This window comes from Leptidea sinapis, chromosome 34 (assembly GCF_905404315.1).
Source record: "Leptidea sinapis chromosome 34, ilLepSina1.1, whole genome shotgun sequence".
NCBI lineage: Eukaryota > Metazoa > Arthropoda > Insecta > Lepidoptera > Pieridae > Leptidea > Leptidea sinapis.
In genome coordinates this window covers 9,358,467-9,381,579 of record NC_066298.1, presented here as the reverse complement: position 1 = coordinate 9,381,579, position 23,113 = coordinate 9,358,467, and the positions used below count along the sequence as shown (strand labels likewise).

Here is a 23,113-nt window from a genome sequence, read left to right as displayed (position 1 = left end):
ACCTATCCTAACTCTTAACGTAATGGACGATACATATACTTTCTTCGAAATATTATAGGGAGGTTACAAGGGAAATGCTTCGCGGCGTCTCCGAATATAACTCAAATTTAAAATCCCGTATTATTTATTTTGTACTCGGAGGAAGTGGTAAATCATATTAAATGTTGTAAATTTAATATACACGCTGATTCTCGCCTATTTCTGCCGTGAAGCAGTAGCAGCTAGTGAAATAACTGGGAAAATGAGATAAAGATCGCGATGTCTCAAGGAGACGACTGCAATTGTAGTGCAGCTCAGAATTTTTGGGTTTTTCAAGAATCTTGAGCGGCACTCCATTGTAATGGGCAGGGCGTATCAATTACGATCAGATGAACGTCCTTTCCGTCTCATCCCTTATTGTCATAAAAAAAGTCTCGCCCGCCACATACCGATAATATGTTTTCGATTTCAAATACATAAGTACGTTTATTCTTCGCTTTATAACACTCTTGTGATTTCTCTGGTTTTACAAGAGTGCATAGGCTAAGGTGATCACTTACTATCAGGTGACTGCTATGCGCGTTTACCCTCCTCTTGGTATGGACAGAAAGACGAACAAGAAAGTGATCCTATAAGTCTAACACATCCAGGGACGGAATCCAAAAAAAGGCTTGAAGAAATTTAATTTACAAATAATCAATTTTTTTTATTGAATATAATAGCGAATTGTGTTATTTAAATAGAGTCGTAAATATGTACAAATAAACATTTCAATGTTGTTAGGATTTTATTATTACTATAAACTTAACATCGAAAGCGTAACATAAAAAACTACATAATCTGTAATAAAATTTTATTATCACAGCTCTTTCACAATCTTGCTCATATTACTTCGTTTACGCAATAACCTGTTTGTAAAAATAATAAAAGTAGTTTAAAAAATAACTTAAAAAACCACGCTTTGGTTGACAAGATGATGGTTGAAATTTAAAATGAACATCAATTCCTGCCTTATCGACGATAAAAACGAAAATATTATATAAATAAACAAAAATCTTATTTAGCAAATTGAAAAATGGAAGAATTTTATCAAATTAATGTAGTGTCATCAGTCCTGGATTATTCTACGAAGTTTGAACGAAATCTGGCCGTTTAGAGTGAGGTTGAAATCGCGTAATGAGTCGGTTACAAACAAACATACATACAAGTGAAGCTAATAAAAAGCGCGTAATAATAGAAGTCTCGCATAAGCATTAACTATTTTTTTTAATATTTATTTAAAACATCTAATAGACTTCCAAGAGAATCCGCATAGTAATCAGGCCATAATTTTTCATTTTTCATCATCTGTTCTTCAGTACAATGTGTCATAACGAGAAGAGTTTTGAATCCTGTTGCTTTTCCTAGTCCAATGTCTTGTTCGATCCTGAAACAGATTAACACGTCATTATAAGGGCTTTTTTATGGAAAAGGAGGACATACGAGCGTACGGGGCACCTGGTGTTAAGTGATCACCGCCGCCTACATTCTCTAGCAACACCAGAGGAATCACAGGAGCGTTGCCAGCCTTTAAGGAAGGTGTACGCGCTTTTATTGAAGGTACCCATGTCGTATCATCCCGGAAACACACCACAAGGAAGCTCATGCCACAGATTTGTTGTACGTGAGAGTTTCTTGAAAACCGCACTGTGGAGGAACGCATGGAGGACATCCAGATGGTGGGGATGATATCCTTATAATATATATCCGTGCGAAAGTGGGATTCGGCGACAGGAATTAGGTAAAACAGCTCTTCGGAATACTTTGTCCTTATTTTTTAAATCGCCATTGTAATTTTTTTTCTGATTATTTTAAAATATATTTAGACATTCCGAATAATAAATCATCACTTCCATGTAAAGGTGAAATCAGATGGTTGGTTGAATCACTCGAATGAATACTCTTTCATTCATTCGCACGGCTTAGCAGGACGTATAAAAGAACATTTACCTCCTCATTCCTTTCAAAATGTCGCTGAATCAAATAGCGATAATATAATATAGATACAAGATTTTTCCATTAAGGCTAAATAAATTAATATAATTACTTTTATCATGTTCACATAAACCGAACGAAAGTCTGCACACACAGACTCTTTTCTTTTTTGTTTCCATTTTACTGTTACGTTACGTTATGTGTTTCTTATCATTTATATGCTGACGTTTGTTACATCTCTATCCAGCCTTGAGAGTAATCGTAAAATAATTATTGTATTTGCCTTTGAAGTAAACAGTCGTGGCTGACATAGTTTCAGATTATCACGTTAACATGGATGTCACTCAGCCATTCGTAAAATAAAATCTAACCCCAAGTGCATTGCCTAGTTATTAATACTTATGCAAAATCACTGTGAAATATTTTAGATCTAATAGCCTTCCAGAACAAAGAAAACGGTTATGGTAAGAGGAAACGTATCGGTACATTGATATGTAAACGTAAAATTTCAAGATAGAAATGTTTATTGATATAAAGCATCTTGAGACTGGTATGCAATCGTGAAGACTTACAAATACGTACTGTATATAATATGTACATACGTCGTGTTTTTATTTTCATCACAAATAATCATATTTTATTTATTGGCGCTTATTATTGTGATTTTGCTCTTATTTAGAAATTGACAATCTATAAACCATTTCACTTATACATTTCTCTGATCCTTGAAGGTAATATAAAATAATGTATCATAAGTCGATTTTAGTATTAACGCGGGGTCGTTTGAGGGGGTGGAAATGTTTGTTGATTTACGGCCGTTTTCAATAACCTATCTACCCTTAGTTTAACTTACGGATACATTGCTGTCACCGTTTAATGACAAGATCTTATCTATCCATAGTTTTGTCAAATACAGTTATGGCCGTTCCCAATATACTATCTACAGATAGAGATAATTACTACCGCTACAGCTAATTACTGACAGTAGAACTGTCAGTTATTAGCTGTCAATAATCTGAGGCTGTCCCAATATACACGATATGTCATTTTTATCGCCTTATGGACGCGTGAATTTCCACATAAACTTCTATCGCTGGTAAGCTATACGTCATCCTATTGACAGACAGCATGTACCTATAAGGTGAGTATATACACGATATGTCATTTTTATCGCCTTATGGACGCGTGAATTTCCACATAAACTTCTATCGCTGGTAAGCTATACGTCATCCTATTGACAGACAGCATGTACGTATAAGGTGAGTTACTATCAATAAGTTTATTGGGACAGAAAAGTCAACGATAATTACGTTTTTTTATCTCAGGTAGGCCACAACGGAGATAGACTGAATATTAGGAATGGCCGTTATAGTCCAATGCTATCTGTCAATAGGTTATTGAAATGTAAGTAAGTTATAGTAACATAGATAGGTTATTGAAAGCGGTCGAGATCTATTAAGATACATTTGCTTACGTCAAGTTATTATTTTGATCACGATGAATTAATTATATTTGAACTATTGATATTATAGTGACCAAATTTAACTATTGCTATCGCGACGATTGCACTTTTCTCTTTTTTATTTATTGGGGTCACCAGTAATACATTAATTATCTAAGTAGTTTACACAATATAAATAACAGCCTAGCGTAACTCTCCAAGAAAATAGCGATTGTATGGAACGTGCAATGATTGATAGACTGACAGATCACATCTATAATCTTGTAATAAATGGAGATAGTCGAAATCCACTACGTTTTAAGCAACTGTTCGCTTTCAAACTTAGCCGATTATACTTCGTCGTCGTAATATTGTACTTACTATTTCAAACTTATGTTAAATCACTGCACGTTTCATATTAAACAAAATTTCAATTATTACTTTGGCAGTCCCTTGGCTTATTACGTAGTATTTACATCCTCTTTGTTAGACCAAGACCGTCAACCACAGATTATAATATAAAAAACTGGATAAAGATAAGCTTCATAAACTTTTTGTAGTATTATTATATTCTATGTAAGTGTGTAAAGCTTAGCACTTTAATTAACTATAGATATCTGCAAAATAGCGTCTAATCCTATTAAATTTCTTGAGTTTAACATTCATTACTTGTACATTTAAGAAACATATAAAAACATGTGATATACATAAAAAATAGACTAGAAGTGCTTTCCTAGCACTTCATAATAGGCATTTATTTTCTCTAAATTGATTCCTTTAGAATTATTTTTGAAATCATTTCTATTATACTAGATACAACTACCGCTTCGGAAGTAATGGCGCTCTGAGAGAGAAGAAACGGTGCAAGTAGGTCTCCCAGCATTCTTTATTGAGCTCATTTAAATAAAAATATACAATATTGTACTCTCATTGCTTTTGCTATAAGATAATAATAATCCAGTCCCAGGCTATCGGATCACTTTTATATTCAGCTGTGGAGTCGTGTGATTTACGGCAGAACAATTTTTTAATAAAACATTTAAATTTATTTATAGATAAGGCCTGAACAGCTGGGACTTTATTATAACAGTATATGCAATCCCTTATTTCTAGAAAAGAATAAAAAAGATATAACCTAAATATAGAAACACTAGTGTTATAATAATGAAAGTCACTATAAAGAGCAACTATTTTTTCGAATTAATATAGTCAAGCAATACTCATACAATATCCGGAAATGGGAACACGATGTCCTCATATCCACAACAAAAGCCAGATGTTACATAGAATCCACATTGAAGCGTATATTACTCACATATCACCAATAAAGAGCACTCTGCCTGCATTGCTGACGTTTGCTCGTTTCATTGCGAATTCACCAAACACTCTTCCCGGTTTACCAAGCTGTATTGGTTCCCGTTTAGACTCGGCTATCACTATGTCTGTGAATATTCCAGCGCCTGAAATATTATTCAAATTCAAATATTGTTACTCAAAATAGGATGTCATCACTTATTGAAAGTCAAAAACTACCACCCATTCCAAAAAGAATGACTTGAGTAGAATGGGCGCAACAAACTCAGCGGGCTTTTTTCCTCATCAATAAATATGTTTACAAAGCAATTATGTACGATTAAATTTATTATTTAATAGCCTGAGGGCGGTCGCTCCATTCCCAATCTGTGGAATCATTAAGAAAGTCATTTATGTTATTGTAACCCTTACCACACAAACACATTTTTAACATTTGTTTTGAATATCGTAATCCAAAATATATGCATGTTTATATTTTGATAAGTTATATATATATATATATATATATATATATATCCTTTTTAAAGTATTTAATTTAAATCTGCCATTTTTTATAATAATCATATGAGTAATAGTTTTTAAAATGATTTTAAAGTTGAAGCAACGAGCAAATTCAAATACAACTTTACAAAGCTATATTAAAACTTAAGTTAAAATTATTATTAAATGACTTAAGTTATTAAAAGCCGACATCGAAGCTTCAAAAGCGAGGAAATTATATTTTACCCAAACCAAGCCCTCCTGTCGTCGGCAAGGGTATGTATTTATCGGTGGCACCACTCAGAAAGATGACCTCCGGTCGCTTAAGATGGGTGATAGCTTTGTAAAGCTTGGGCATGTTCACTTTGAAGTCACTGTCAAACACTACGGCCCCTATCTCCTCGTCGTCTTCAAGATATTGGTATAAGCCTGAATAATGATCTGGGGCTTGATCCGGCTGGAAGAAATGTGAATAAAATACTTTTTGGAATATTTATACGTGATACGTAATATACTTGAAGCAGTAATGTGTAAGCATTACTGTGTTTCGGTCTGAAGGGCACTGTAGCTAGTGAAATTACTGGGCAAATGAGACTTGACAACTTATGTCTCAAGGTGACGAGCGCAGTTGTAGTGCCGCTCAGAATTTTTGTGTTTTTCAATAATCCTGAGCGGCACTTCATTATAATGGGCAGAGCGCATCAATTACCATCAGCTGAACGTCCTGTTCGTCTCGTCCCTTATTTTCACTAAAAAAACAATTTGACGGTCCATTTATTAGCATACACCAAGTAATAGATTGTACGTGTTTTATATATAAATCAACTAGCTGACCCGACAGACGTTGTTCTGTAAATAATAAATAAAATTCTGATTTTTTTTATGAATTTGTCAATAATATTTCATAACATCAAGAATTATTTCGTAAAATATGCTTCCGATTGTTATAATGAAATTGTTTCACAGCAGAACTGTCAAACCGTGCGTCAATAATTTCTCTCATAGAAAATATGTCCATATAATACAAATATTGGAATTAAATGAAATTATGGGTCTCAAATCGAAATAGAAACTATCCTATCTCTCAAGTTGGACTAAACTGCACTCAATGACGTAATCCCCATTAAAATCCGTTCATTAGTTTAGGAGTCCAACGCGAACAAACAACGCGTCACGTAATTTATATATACTAAGATTACTGTCTTATTAATAAACTTAAAAATAAGTAAAGTTTAATATCCAGATTTAAAATTACTTCTCCTTGCCATGTAATTCTGTAGTGACAAGAGTAAGATCAAGACAAAAAATTTAAATTTAGAATTACATTGCTTCGCGTTTATTAATAGCACGATTATTAATAACTCGTATTATTAATAAACATGAGATGTTAAGTCTCATTTGCCCAGTAATTTCACTAGCTACGGCGCCCTTCATACCGAAACACAGTAATGTTTACACATTACTGCTTCACGGCAGAAAAAGGCGTCGTTCTGGTACATATAATCTAGCCGCTGTGCAAAGGAGCCTCCCACTGGTAAATGATGTTCTTCTCTCTTAAGTTTTGTTCGTATATACACTAGTATATGGTTGATAGCATGCTTTAACCGTTATTACTTCAACAGTATGAACGGAGGTTTACTTCACTGTCGGAATTAATTAAACATTTTTACAACTGCATTTTTGAAGTGAAAACTTCTTTTAGCGAATGTACGCATATTTTTATATGAGTTAAAATCTCTGGACTCGCGACACCGTTACGAAACGCGGCTATAGTGTCTGCATTTACATATAGCAGACCACGAACGCATTTAGATAAATAAAATGTAGATAAATATACTAGCTGACCCAGCAAACGTTGTATTGGCGATATTAAAATAGCGATACAAAAGTAACTGTTGATCGTAAATGGGTGAAAATTTAAGTTGTTTGTATTTTTTAATGCTGACTCATAATCAAACAAATTTAAAAAAATGTCAAAAAAATAAAAAAATAATAATTGACGTGGACCACCCTTAACATTTAGGGGGATGAAAAATAGATGTTGTCCGATCCTCAGATCTACCCAATATGCACTCATGAGAATCGCTCAAGCCGTTTCGAAGGAGTTTAACTACAAACACCGCGACATGAGAATTTTATATATTAGATATTATTCAAATCAAAATTTTTCATTTTCTGTTTTAGTTACCATGATCCTATAGTTTCTATTTTAGATTGTAATAATTTTAATTATAAGGATGATGACACAAGAGCTGGCAAAATTGTTAAAGATGATTCATTAAAGAATATTATATGTATTTTAAAGTTTCTAATAATTAATAATACACAAATGATAAAGAAAATGCAATTCATAACCCAATAATTGCATTGTTTTGTACTAAGGCCATTAAAAAAGTTACGCTAGTAAGAACAAAATATAATATTGCAATAGTGTTAGTGTTATAAATAAATAAAAATACTTTTAGTACTACAAAAAAACAAAAAAAAATAACCCTAAAACCCTAAAAAAACCCTAAAACCCTAGTAACCATCTAAAAATTCTAACGCGCCAAAATAAGTTTTCACTTCTATCGGCAATCGCTGTCGGTATTGCAATTGCCATACAAACTTCTATCGCTGTTAAGCTATACGTCCTCCCATTGACAGACAGCGTGTACGGATAAGGTGAGTTACCGTCAATAAGTTTATTGGGACAAAAAATCAACGATAGTTACGATCATTATCTCAAGTAGGACACAAGCGGAGATGGACTGAATTTTGGGAACGGCCGTTAGTAAGTCCACTAGTTACGGATACTACTTTACATGGGAGTAGAAAAAGTCTTCGCAGTGATACCTGTTAATATGATATGTGCTAGGAAGCTTGACACTGGAAAAATATACTTATATAACAACACCTTACTCTGGCGTGGCTTAATATATTTTATTATTTATAGTGGAGATAGAACCTCGAAAACTCGAGCTGCAAAACAGAGGACTATGCATAATTCAATTACTTATCTATTAAGTACAATAAACTTGGTAAAACTTATTTTTAATATACTAAGAATTATCTTCTATATCCAAAACGCTGAAGATCTTACGGACGTTCTCAATAAACTACAAAACATTAAATATAATTAACTAACTATCCAAGAAAATTCGTTAGGTAGTTATATTATTGAGACTCGTAATACTGAAAAGTTGTATATTGTCTTCTTGGTTTTTAAATTCTATATCAAATCGATAAGATATTAAATTTTATTAGGAATGCTGATATTTTGCACAAATCTTTTTATACAAATCATTTAATAACACAATAATGTAATATACCTATATGTACAGTAACGCAATTAATAAATTTAACAGTAAAAACAATAGAACAAATAAACGACCGTTTTCAATAACGTATCTCTAGTTAAGGATATATTGCTATCACCGTTTAATGACAAGATCTTATCTATCTATAGTAATGTCAAATATAGTTATTTTATTAATTATAGTCCTGTCGATAGGTAGATATATATCTGTCGATAGGACATTGAAATGTAAGTAAGCGTAAAAGGATAGATTTGTCTTCCTAGTAAGTTAAACTAAGGATATATAGGTTATTGAAAACGGCCTTTAAGCAATAGCGAATATTCTATGTTATTAATCTGTATACTATTATTATCTATATATTGCATGTAGTATTATGAAAATTAATTTTTATCAAAGTTTAGTCAAATAAGTTTAATACTTACACCTTCGATACATTTGAAGCCATTTGACCTCAGTGTGACTGCGGTTTGAGGACAAGCTACTGAGTAAACCGTCTTTTTAAAATCAACAGATTTTAAATATTCTGCGATGGCTATAGAAGGTATCGTCAAATTTTCCTAAAAAATTAAAAAAATATATTTGTCCACTCAAAGAATATCGGATAAGGAAATCAGCTTATTGGGCAATTTATGCAAAAAATTTCACACAAAAGCTTTTAATCAATGCTTAAATATTTTTTAAAGTTTACGCAACCTGTTAGAAATATTTTGGTTTAAATTCTTCTGATTTTCTTTTTGCTTACTCTACAAGCCAATTAAAAATTTTGAACCAGAGTTTCTTTCGAATGTTGCTCTTTTTTTGTTTCTTATTGAACCCTGTTGGTTCACACAAAAATTAAACAAATTACAAAAATATTATGCGATGGCCGACTGCCAATTACAGGTTCACACTATTTATGGTACAACATTTAATGCTCTAATTACATTTTAATTAAAACAAATAAAAAATTTAACTTATAATTTTGATTTTGTGTTGTACTTTTGTGTGTATGAGTGTATGTGTGTTTGTGTGTATTGCTTAAGTCGTTATCAACTACTCGATTACAATATGCTTAAAATGATTTGCTTTTTGAAAGTGTTTTTAGTATTGACGAATATATCTGTTCGTAAGAAATGTTTATCATAGCAACTAAGGGTACGGCAGAGCACTGAATTCTGGGTATAAAGTTTAGTCATTTATTATTTTTCATACGATAAGCAGCTAACCATTTTATTTGGCATCAATCGCAAAGGGCAGAATTCTTAATAAGTTATGAAATTTGATATTAACTATCATTATTTTAATATTCGCCTTTATTTTTGTTCCTAATATTCATATCGAAAATTAAAATTATAATAAAGCGATTACTAATCTATTAAATAGATAACTATTATTAATAAGATATATAATATGTTTCTAGCTGATTATTGTATATATATATCGGACAATATTCTTATATCTGTAACGGAGTTCTCTTGTTATCAGCTAACGTTGTTAACAGGCATAATGTCATGTTTTTCGCAAAAGCGGCTATCATATTATTTTTAGGAGTACACAAAACATCGTGTATGTACTGTTGTCCGTCGAAGTTCCTTTATCTGGTCTAATCCATGATTTTTTATGACAATAAGAGACAAGACGAGCAGGACGTTCAGCTGATGGTAATTGATACTCCCTGCCCGTTACAATGCAGTGCAGGGCAGAAATAGGCGCCATTACCCTCAATCTAGCCGGCATCCTGTAAAAAGGAAAGCCTCCCACTGGTTACATTAGATTATTTAGATGGACATGTGAAGCTAATAAAAGCCTTGCAATTTATAATATTGATCTGTATTCCTATTCATAAGTAAGTCTAGCAATTTTACCAAATTCGACAAAGCGCTAAACCTAATCTGTTCGTATTTTAATCACACTGGTATATAGCTTATTATACCTTCTTATATATGATTTAATATCGTCTGCGTAGCATTCTTTTGTATGAAGATCCAATCTTCAGAGGACAATAAAATATAAGGGAGAAATATTCGAATTCCCAATCAGGGATCACAAAGAATATATTAATGGTAATATTTATTTCTTTGATACATTATCAACATTGTTACTGAGTCGAATAAAAAGCCCTTATATTACTGAGACCAGCTTGAGGAGTATAATATAGCAGTTTCTTATTGAATTATTTATCAGAAATAAAGTGTCGGAAAAAAGTGAAATTAGTTGGATTGCCCAGTCTTTTTGGAGTATGGACAACGAGTCTTAATACTTTTCAAAAAAAAATCCAAATGTTACATCAATGTAATAGGTCTGTTGAATCTTAACACTATTTTTTTTATAAGAGGAGGAAACGGGCAAGAAACGGCAAAGGATGAGGAGTGGTGAACCAACCACCCATGTACATCCGCAAAAACAGGTGTCAAGAGATGCATTTCTGGCCTTTAAGGCCTTGATCTTTTCTAGAAGGTCCCTGAGACGTATCGGTTCGGGAAAACAGCAGCCGATAGTTGATTCCACGAAGTGCTGTGCGAGGCAGGAAATTTCTTGCAATACGCGCGGTTGTGCAATGCCAGAATTTAGCGTGATGTGGGTGGTATTTTGCATTTGGCGTAATGTCTGGTGGTGGAATTAGGCAGCTGGAATCAACGAAGTAAGACGCAAGTTTTGAACTAATGCGCATCTAAAAGTGAAAATAGAATAAACATTTGTCAAGAAGATCTGTTCAATATCTTATACAGTAGTCTGAATTTGCAAAGAGTTTTGCCCGCTTAGCTCCGCAAATCTGTAGGTCCTCTATAAAAAAGATAAATTATATTATTACTTTTGTCCCACTAAACTTATTCGATCTTACATTATTTTGTAAATTGATGGAACTGGTAGTATAGTAGTTTTATTCTCGGTTTGAATTTCATCTACTTGTACTAAATGCAACTCCTAAGTCCGCGAAGTATCCTTTAAAGGGTTAGAGCCGTTCGCTATTAACATTGAAGATTAGTGAAGGGCACGTGACCAAACGTGCTTCAATTTCTGTTGCCTTGGCGACAAGAGTTCTACGAGTAGAGTCACAGATTCTGTGTATTTTTTACGCATCTTTCACAAGGTTCCAGACATCTGGGTGTGTAACATTCATATAGAGTTTCTCAGGAAAAAAAAATTTCAGAGTCTTTTTTTAAGATACCCATGTTGAACTGACCTGGAAACTAATTACACAGCTTGGTTGTACGTGAAAGAAAATTCTTTGAAAACCGCACTGTAGAGAGATGCCAGTCATCCACTTTGGAGATGATATCCTAATTTGCAGCATATTGTGTGAAGATGAAATACGGCGGTAGGAATTAAGTCAAACAGCTCTTTGGAAAACTCCTCGTGATTAATTTGATAGAAGACACGCAATGAAGCCGTGAAGTCATCTAGCCGTTCACAGTCTATGGATCCCGACAATTCGAGCAGCTCTGCGTTGCACGCGGTCAATTGTTTGAAACTGATAGACTTAAAGTCAATACTTCCGTGCTCTATATTATTTAAACCCCAGTTTAATCAAAGCCAAATTGGCTTTATCTTCCAGAATAGCGCAGAATTTGCAATAGTTCGAGATTTATACTACTATTTATTTACATAATAAATACCGTATTCTTTGAATTTGTCAATAATCCTTCACATCAAGATTTATTTCGTAAAATATGCTCCCTGTTGTTATAATGATATTGTTTTGCAGTAGAACTGTTACACAGTGCGTCAAAAAATTTTCTCATAGAATATAATATGACCATACAAAACAAATATTAGATATAAAAATAATTATGGGTCCCAAATCAAAATAAAAACTATCTATATCTCTCAAGTTGGACTGAACTGAACTTCATGAAGTAATTCCCATTAATATCCGGGTATACGTTTAGGAGTTCACTGGAGACAAACATCAGGACACTGGATTTATATATACTAAGGCTTTTACTCCCTACATGGCTTTCTTGTGGATCGTTATAGTTTAAAATTTATCTATTTCCACTGACTTCCTAATAGTGAATATCAAATTCAAATTCAAATTCATGTATGTATGTCTGAAGCGTAAATCTGATATTGTATTCTTTTTTTCGTATCCTTATTGTATTTTGTATCTACTTCTAATTTTCAGAGGGAGTGGGGAGGGGGGGTGGAAACTTAAGCTCTCATGTCTGGACTTATTCCCGAGTATTCACAGCGAGCAGAGATCTTACACCCAGCTCCACTTCTTGTGAGGAGCCTACCATGAGCACGTCAGTGATTGTGATTTTGTAATTGGCAATTCGCCCGTTAAACAGTAATCATGGCGTTTAATCATTATACATAACAGTGAAACTTAAAGCGTTTTTTTTCGGATATTGCTTCAGTATCTCACAAGTCACTCAATCCACCTAGCAGTTAAATATTTTAAATTATGTACGACGTAAAATGTAATATATTCAACGGCTTTCGTAAATTTATTTTTGATAAAACTATAACTAATTCTAGAAAGCTATTTTAAATGAGTAATCCATCAAAGTCCTCTATTAATTACGTAATAAATCACATACATAACCATTCTCAATACCCGCATCCTCAAAATACTCTTCATAGTTCCTTCTCGTCCTCAAGCTATTGTTTGATACAAAGTGTACTGATTTTCCTAATTTCCTCATCAGCTCGAAGAACTTCCCCGCACCAGGAAGGGCTTTACTGAGCCAAATAACGCCTAAAATTAAATTCTAAAATTATTCCATTGTCCCTTTGTGAATTCGTGTCTATAAGTTTGTGAGTTTCGTATAAATTTAAATGAAGAACGAGTTTCAGGCAGCGAAAGCTCTTAAGATACTTACTAAAATATTATAACATATATTCGAAGCTGATATTTATAACTTATTGCAACAAAAGTTTCTTATCGCCACAGAACTTCCCTTGTGACTATGACCCATGCCAAGGGATCGAAGTAATTAGGCTTAGAGACTACCAGTTAGTAAGTAGTATTTATCTAAACGACGTAAATATATTGTACGAGTATCTCAGTAGGTATATCTAACATATCTAATTCGTCCACGTCATATAACATTCCATCGGAAAATCTATTTTTTAGCTAATCTAGGGCGATCGTTTTGTCACATTGATATTCCTAATTTATTCATGTTGCCCTAGTCCCTCAAAATGTGGAGTACTGCAAGCGTAAGGAAAAATGTAATGTATGTTTATCAACACGCATGCAATTCTTCATTCATTCAATTCATGCCAACATTAAAACACCCAATGTCCTAATAACCATTACATCATCCAAACGAGTGTTGTAATGAAATTCAGTACAACATTACAACATCCATTTTCACAATACTACTCCTTTTGATGATATTACGGTTACAAGGACTGGTTTTTTTAATGTTAGCAGTAAGCTAACTGTTTCAGAATCTTTTAATGAATAATAATGAATCCTCTAATTCATATTATGGGTGTAGATAAAGTCTTGTATGCAACTGTTGATAATTAGGTGTTAAAACACTCATGTGATACTATTATTACACGAGGTGAAGCCGAGCGAACCCACTCTCGTGTTTTAATGCCCCTTATTACACAGAAGTTGCATCGCCAGCAGCTGACAGACAGAGGAATTGATGGACCGCAGGGCTGAGATAGTCAAAACATTATGACATGTGTAATATGTAGATTAGTGACGATAATAACCATTTGATCTATGTGCGTATTTGACTGTTTTTGACAAATAGACATTAGAAAGAAAGAGAAAGAAAAATGTTTATTTGAATTTTACAATAGGGTCAATGATCTACATTCCGACCACAATATTTTTGTAAAGACAGCTCTCATGTAAGCCCAATTTTGAAGATGTGATTTCAACTTGAACTTCAACTACAATAGAGGCCTAAGATCTAGAACTTAAGATGCTATGAGATAGTGGTAATTATGGTGTAAATAACAATTACAACCAAAAATTTAATAACTAATTTTTCAACGTATTCCTGGCTGTAGATGCAACTGAAAAGCAACAAGTGAATAGAAATTACATTTTTTTTTTATAATTATAATTGGATATCGTATTCATCGTGTCAAAATCAACGATTTTACTGTAACAATGCTGGGAGAGTTTCTTGCACCGTTCATATCTCTCAGAGCGCCATTTGTTTCCAAAGCGGTGGAAGTGTTAGAAGTGACATCAAAAAAAATCTCAAGGAAACAATTTTGCGAAAATAATGGGCTTTTATGCCTTTTGATTAAAGAGATATCATTAGCTACTAACGTAACATATTTCTTATCTGATGCGTTAATGCGGACGAAACAAAACTACTCATACGATAAGGAAAACTACGGCTTCGACTAAAAACTCAAAAATCAGGGTTGCGGTATAGATCATACCCTCCTTTTAAACTTAACCAATCGTAATGAAACTTCGGAAATTAAATGGGAAGGACTTTACTTGGGAAGGAATTTTTTTAATGACAATAAGGGGTAATCGAGCAGGACGTTTAGCTGATGGTAATTGAAGCGCCCTGCATAACAATGCAGTGCCGCTCAGGATTCTTGAAATACCCAAAAATTCTGAGCAGCATTACAACTGCGCTCGTCACCTTAAGACCTAAGGTATTAAGCCTCTTTTGCCCAGTAATTTCACTAGTTACGGCGCCCTTCAGACCGAAACACAGTAATGCTTACACATTACTGCTTCACGGCTGAAATAGGTGCCATTGCGGTACCCATAATCTAGCCGGCATCCTATGCAAAGCAGCATCCCACTGGTAAGAAATCTGTGTCGGACCAACTGTCGTAAGTCCTGTTTGATGAAATGAATCACTCACAAAATCAAAAATATTAAAAAAAAACAGAGAGAAATGGATAGTACTGCTATTTAACATTTAAAAAAATAGTTATCTATGGTTAGAAACCAAGGACACAACAGCCTATAACGTTTGCATGGAACAGCTGATAACGATTCCTCTCAATGGGTTAATTATTCAATTATTTTCAGTATTTCGCATGATGGACGTATTAAATGCCTACTTGTTAAAAATACATAAATCTTATATACAAAAGAAAATATAACAAAAATAAAATAACTATTTATGAACAGATGAAAATTCCCAATGAAAAATATTAACAAATTATTTTTTTTATTACTTATATCATTCTAAAATGAATAGTTCTTAAATATTTTAATGAACGCATGAATTGATGAATTATTTGTATAAACAAATCTCAATTTAATTACAAATTATGAAATGAAGATACAATACACATGTGATTTAGATTTACTTACTATCAGTCAAGGACAATCTTACGCATTATAATATCTTAACACATGGAGCACGGATGAATATTATATTGATAACTCGCGATAACTCACCGTCACAATCAGAAAACACATGGTCAAACGAATCTAGGAACTGTTTAACACAAGCAGCATCAGCTTTCATAAGATTTATGGGCTTCATTTTGTTTTAAATTATTGAACGTAATAATATGTGTCATAACACGTGCACACTCCACCACTTTTCAGTTCGAACTGCGCATGTGCGGTGTGTGTTTTGACTTGAGAGCTAGAATTAGTTTTATGGCATTGTTTCTATTGATTCGGTTCGTGTAAATCATCTGTCTTACAGCCGTTCCCAATATCAGTCTATCTCAGGTTGTGGCCTACTTGAGATTAAAATCGTAACTATTGTTGACTTATCCCAATAAACTTATCGGCGGTAACTCACTTATCCGACACGATGTCTGTCAATGGGAGGACGTATAGCTTACCAGCGATAAAAGTTTGTATGGAAATTAAAATTCACGCGTCCCAATATAAGGCGATAAGAATGACTTATCGGGTATATTGGGACAGCTTCAGATTATTGACAGCTATTTACTGACACTCTATCTGTACATAGTATATTAGGAACGGCCGTTAGATAATTTATCCGTCTAGATAGAGTATCTTGCTGTTAGACAGTCGATTAAAAAAGGCCAGAAATATTAGTTTGGTATGCGTGACAAGCTACGTCTTATACTCGCGATTTGTATGACACTTTGTGTTAGTGTGCGTGAATTGCTGATAATAGATGTTAGTTTTAACTTCTTAACTCAATTTGATAGTCTATCTAGGTGCATAAATGATCTAAGTCACCTGTTTAAAAATTAGTTTGCGCCGTTATAGGCAACGTAACCTAAAAAACTAAGTCGTATGCTAATTAGTTTAAATTATTATTATTAATAAGCCAAGGCTCAAGAGATTTAAAACTATACTAATATATGGTACCTACCTACTTTCTAAAAAATACTTAAACAAACATGTTACTTTACTTTTACTTCACATTTATTTTGTAAAAGTGAATTTGAATTTGAATTTGAACATGAGTTAAGGAACTCTAAGATCATTCTCTAATTACTAAAATATTGTATAGGTTCCAGGTGACATACAACATTGTAATTAAATAATTCAAAAATGGAAAGTAATTTAATTTTTCTCTTACTGACAATAAATTAGTGAACTACAAGTTATTGTTTTGTTAAAACTTGAATCTAGTCAAGTCTGGTCTAGTCCAAATACAAGGACGACCGGTGAACGAAATCGGGAGTCTCCCTTCTCTTTCACCCGTCTCACTATACACATTCTTTCCCTTTCGTTCATTAGCTTCCTTCGTCTTTCGTCTTTATATTATGTGAAGGCAGCATGATACGAATTAATATAGTAGGTAGTGAATGAAAGCCTGTGTTACAAAGCATCATACCCGTCCTTACGCAATCACGTAACAATATGTGGTGATATCAGCTCGAAACATTTGCAACGCAGAGTTTTTATTATCAAAATAAGGGACGATACGAGCAGGACGTTCAGTTGATGGTAACTAATACGACTTGCCTATTAAAATGCAGTGCCACTCAGAATTATTCAAAAACCCAAATATTCTAACCCTCACTACAAATGCGCTCGTCACCTTGAGACAAGATGTTAAGTCTCATTTGCCCATTAATTTCACTAGCTCCGGCGCCCTTCAGACTGAAACACAATAATGTTTACACATAGTAAGCAGTAGCTTCACAGCAGAAATAGGCGCCGTTGTGGTGTACAAAGGAGCCTCCTACTGGAAAAAGTTGTTCAAATTGTTAGGAATCTAGTACTCTGAGAACGACTCGATAACTTGGCGTTGCGTAGAGTCGGCACTTTATTGTCTATTTTCAATATTAGAACATCGTTGCATGAAGAAGGTAATTGATTCGTGTGATTTCGTTTAAGAGCTCATGTCTCTCTGTTAATGCTACTAACTGTAATAGTATTTGTTCATTCATAGACAATGGAAAAGTTTTTTAAGAAGGTTTTTGTAAGAACAAGGAAAAGAAGTATGTTGTTATATCTATCACATACAAGTAAATGGAAGTTTTCTTGTATCCATTATCGCCCATTTAGAATTGCCTCACGTACAGCGCCTAAACCAAATAACAATCTTTGGGTAAGTCTAAACCACTAAGTTAGTTTGTCTAAGTGCCTGTAGTGCCTGTTAGATAACATTAATACACTTAATGGACGTAAGCAATTGTTGTAATAGAAAACTTGGGGGTTACGTGAGGGTCAGTAGGGCTAGGGCTGTCAATTGTCTATAAAGATCTAAAGAATGTAATCTATACAGGGTGTCCCAAAGTTATGGGACATGAAGGGAAAGTACCTTAAATATCGAAGATAGACTATTTTACTGAAAGAAGACTTTATGTTATTTTTAAGAGTTAGTAATTCTGCATTCAAAGATTTTCTAAAAATTACTTGCCTCGTCTGGGAATCGAACCGACTTAAATGTAAAAAAAACCACCCCTACTTTTATGATGCCAATCGAAAGAATGGCCAAAAACTAATAACTATTCTTAAGCATATAAATGAATATATATAAATATCTGTATATATATAAATGAATTCCTGTTCGTTAGTCTCGCTAAAACTCGAGAACGGCTGAGCCGATTTGGCTAATTTTGATCTTGAATTTTTCGTGGAGTTGCAGAGAGAGTTTAAAAGGTGAATAAATATGAAAATTGTCGAAATTAAATAAAAACAAGAACTTTTTTTCCTTTGATGTGTCGTTCAGAAATCAAATTGAAAGAAGATGAATGCATAATAAAAGATTGAATAACTAATTATAATGTTTATACCTTTCTAACTTTCTCAGGAGGTAACAACAAGCTTTAATTTAATTATTGATTTTTTCAAATTACATTATATGGCAATACAACGTTTGCTGGGTCAAGTAAGTAATAAAAGACGATTATTTTTTATAAAAATAAGGGCCGAGACGAGCAGGACGTTCAGTTGATGGTAATCGATACGCTCTGTCCATTACGATGCTGTGCCGCTCAGGATTCTTGAAAAACACAAAAATTCTGAGCAACAATACATTTGCGCTCGTCACCATGAGAAATTAGATGAGATGTTAAGTCTCATTTGCCCAGTAATTTCGTCCTACGGCGCCCTTTAGACCGAACAACAATAACTCTTACATTTTACTGCTTCACCGCAGAGGTAGGCGCCGTTGTCGTTTTGATTTTTTTTTTATGTAATAGGAGGACAAACGAGCGTACGGGTCACCTGGTGTTAAGTGATCACCGCCGCCCACACTCTCCTGCAACAACAGAGGAATCACAAGAGCGTTGCCGGCCTTTAAGGAAGGTGTACGCGCTTTTCTTGAAGGTACCCATGTCATATCGTCCCGGAAACACCGCACAAGGAAGCTCATTCCACAGCTTCGTAGTACGAGGAAGAAAGCTCCTTGAAAACCGCACTGTCGAGGACCGCCACACATCCAGATGGTGGGGATGATATCGTAACTTGTGGCGTGTCGTGCGAAGGTCATGATCTACTATAACACCATAATCTAGCATACATTAGATAGCCTATCATTTGTGCATTCACATATTTTACTGCATTCCAATTTTCGTCAAGACGTTATTGATTTAAACGGGCGACAGACAAACAACAAATTAAAAATCGTTGAATTAGTATTATTTTATAATAATTTATTATTAACGAATATTAATATTAGTTTATAACAAAGTTTGTGCAAATTGTTTGTTTTATACAAACAATTTATACAATTTATACGTGTGTAGAATTTTAATGTGATCTACCAAATGTTTTAAATACCACTTGAAGTATCAGTGGGAGGCTCATTTGCACAGATTGCCGACTATATTTTGGATACCATAATGGCGCCTATTTCTGCTGTGAAGCAGTAATGTATAATCATTACTGTGTTTCAGCTTGAACGGAGCCGTAGCTAGTAAAATTACTGGGCAAATGAGTCTCAACATATTATGTCTCAAGGTGACCATCAATCAATTACCATCAGCTGAACGTCCTGCTTGTCTCGTCCCTTATTTTCATAAAAAAAGTGTAAGGCTGAGATGTATTGATACGATGAGCGGGCTTAGAATTAGCTCACACCTTACTTAGGTAAAACTTATCTGAGTGTGAGCTTAGCATGATATTTCTTTTCGTTTTTATAGTCATATGACAGCTGAAATTATATTGAGATTAAGCTAAGAGAGACCAATGCAAAACTCAAGCTAAGTTTTATCACACTCACCTAAGTATTAGGTGGTTTTAGGTAAAGACTGAGCAAAATCTAAGTACGCTTTATAGATCTCAGCCTACTACTATAAACCAGAGATTATCAAACTTATTTCTTTTATCCCCCAAAATAGGATATGACATGTCAAAAACTACCACCCATTCCAAAATGAATGCCTCAGACCTGAGAAGAACGGGCGCAACAAACTCGGCGGGCTGTTTTTTCATCGAAAAAATATGTTTACAAAGTAATATTGTACAATTAAACTTATTATCGAATAGCCTGAGCGCGGTCACTCCATTCCCAATCTGTGGTATCATTAAGAAAGTCATATATGTTTATTTATTTATTTGTATAAAGGAACTTACAGCTATTTATATTACATAAAGGTATGATAATCGATAAATATTACACAAGCCAAAATAGTTCCTAACGATGCTTATAACATAGTGAAGTTTTAAGACTTATTAAAAATAATTACAAAAAAAATAAAAAAGTTTAAAGAGCCAATAAATTCACTGATACAAATATAACCTTTAGTTACCAATTTTTTTAACAAAATCTTTTGTTATTTCAATATTGTTGTATCTACAAAATCGAACTTATTAAATCGAAATATGTCTATGTGGTTATAACAGTCATTGTGTGTTCTGCAAGCTCTGATAAGAAGTCTATTCTTACAATAATTAGTCCTAAAGAATGGCACTAAAAATATTTGATCGGTGGAGCGATGACCCATTATAGGACATTTGAAGCAAATACGACTAAGTAAGAGTTATAGTAACCTTTACCACACAAACGTTTTTTAACAATTATTTTGAGTAACGTAATACTTTTGTTTTGAAAATTTTCTGGGATCTTGTTAATCCATAAAATCACGGATGAGTGCACAAACATCCATATTAGAAATTTTAAATATAAAGTTTTTTTCTGGGCCCTTTAACGCCCCTCTAGGTCTCTAACGCCCACAAGGGGGCGCTATCGCCCACTTTGAGAAAGACTACTAGAAACAAATAAAAAATTGTTTAAACAAATTAATATAGTTTCACCTTTACATCAGAGTTGACAACCCTAATAAGCGGGCTCACAGAGAATAATGTAATATTTTATTTTCAGAGAAAGTGTTTGCATTTCGCAAGATGAAATAACAATATTTTAGGAACATGAGTGTTTTGTTCTAACTTCGATTGTTTTCGTAGTAAAATTTAAATAACTTTTTAATAAGTAGTTTTTCTTTTTTTTCGTCTTCATTATTTTCATTATTTTAATAAGTTAAAGTTATAATTTGTACTTTCATTTTTTATTTTTTTGTTATAATTATAGCTTAGATAGTATTAGTTCTATTTTTCAGAAGTATTTAGGGAGTATTTTTTGTAATTTTTATGTTCACCATAATTGTCGTATGCTTTAGAACTACTAATTGTAACATTAGATTAAGAAAATTGTACTGTATATGATGTGGTGTGCTTTAATAAATAAATAAATAAATAAACTTTCAGAATATAAGATAATTCGATCACAATTTCTATATAAATTATTTTTTCGTTCATTAAAATACGAAAATGAAGCTTTAAGTAGAAGTACTGGACAGGTTCCCAAATTATAAAAAAGTCTTGCAATCCAACTTTAAGGGCCTTAGCATTGGCGAAAGATGGTGTGATCTTGCCCCATAGAATGTGAATTATTCAATATTTCTGATGACCTCTTAGCTTTGTGGTTACCCTGACAGCTGCAAGTCCTGTGTCCCAACTGGAAAGTAATTTTAAACAATTTTCAAACCTTAGATAATTTATACGTAGATATAGTCTCTTGCTGTTAGACAACCGACAAAAACAGGCCAGGAATATTAGTTTAGTGTGCTTGACAATGCTCGTGTGGCTACGTCTTAAACTCGCGACTTCTACTGCGCTTACGTGCCAGCGGTATCTAAAGGATAATTGCTACGAGGCCCACTTGCCCCATGCACACCAAACATATTGATGATATATACCCACTCTCACACAAATTATCTTGCCCCAATTTAGGCATAGCCTGTGCTATGGGTACAAGCTACAAGACAACGATATATTTAATACAATAAAAATCCATGACTCGGTAACAAACATCCATATTCATCATATAAATATTTGCACCTATCTGGATTTGAACTCAGGACCTCTGGCATGGTCACTAACCATTGAGCTATATAGGTCTTGTTGTTAGGTATTGTTTAGTGCATTCAGGCGTGTAGTTTTACCCACAACGAAGATATAGGGGGTTGAAAATTACTTGAACTGCTTCGAGAAAAGGATGGTACGGACGTGCCGCTTGATTTTGCTCGACTTGGCGACAAAAACAAGCGACATTTACGAAACAATTATAATAATTAAATCATCAGTGTATCTTGAGTTTGATGAAGTCATTAATAATTAATGATAGCCACAATCTTCCGTCATCTGCTGATATATAAATGGCAGGTTAAAAGTATATTACGACCGGCGTATCAATTACCATCAGCTGAACGTCCTGCTCGTCTCGTCCCTTACTACCATAAAAAAATCTTTCATAAGGGAACCACTATGACCGTTGTATAACTAAAATGACAAAAATCAAAGCACTTACAAATAAAAAATTAATCCAAATTCTTCTCATGTTATTAACACGGACGAGTAAAAAAGAAGGACTCCGCGCCGTGATATTATCAAGTGAAGCACGTCCGTTATGCTACTGTGTGTGCGGTTACGGGGGATACTAGTTACACATTTTTTTCTACCTTAAATATTAATATATGGCCACAAATGTTTATATAGTATCGTATTTACAATTTTTCACAACGCACGATGACATTTTTAAAATATTTTATTGAGACGCAAACTCATCTGTCACAGACGATGACATTTCTAATAATTCTAATAATAATGGCCGCCTATCGGCCTGTAGTAGTGTAAGTGTGTGCGTGGGGCTATGTATTGACACGTTAATCCGCTGGTTTTGGTGTGACACTGTTATGTAAGGTGACACGGAGTTCTTATTTTTATTACTAGTCCGCGGGTTTTTTATTTCGCTCCGAGTATGACATTTAAGGCTCTGGAATTATACGAGTATATCTTTTTTTTTAATGACAATAA

General features: G+C 33.7%; 1 protein-coding gene across 1 annotated transcript; it reads right to left on the bottom strand.

The window, feature by feature from the left end:
* Positions 1–815: 815 nt before the first annotated feature.
* On the bottom strand, positions 816–15,961 carry LOC126975088 (uncharacterized). Its single transcript, XM_050822898.1, has 6 exons — positions 15,815–15,961; positions 13,011–13,168; positions 8,910–9,044; positions 5,435–5,645; positions 4,710–4,854; positions 816–1,405 (listed from the first exon to the last, which is right to left on the bottom strand). Exons 1-6 carry the CDS (start codon positions 15,900–15,902, stop codon positions 1,246–1,248), a joined length of 897 nt encoding a protein of 298 aa, XP_050678855.1. The 5' UTR covers positions 15,903–15,961; the 3' UTR covers positions 816–1,245.
* Between the last annotated feature and the right edge of the window lie 7,152 nt (positions 15,962–23,113).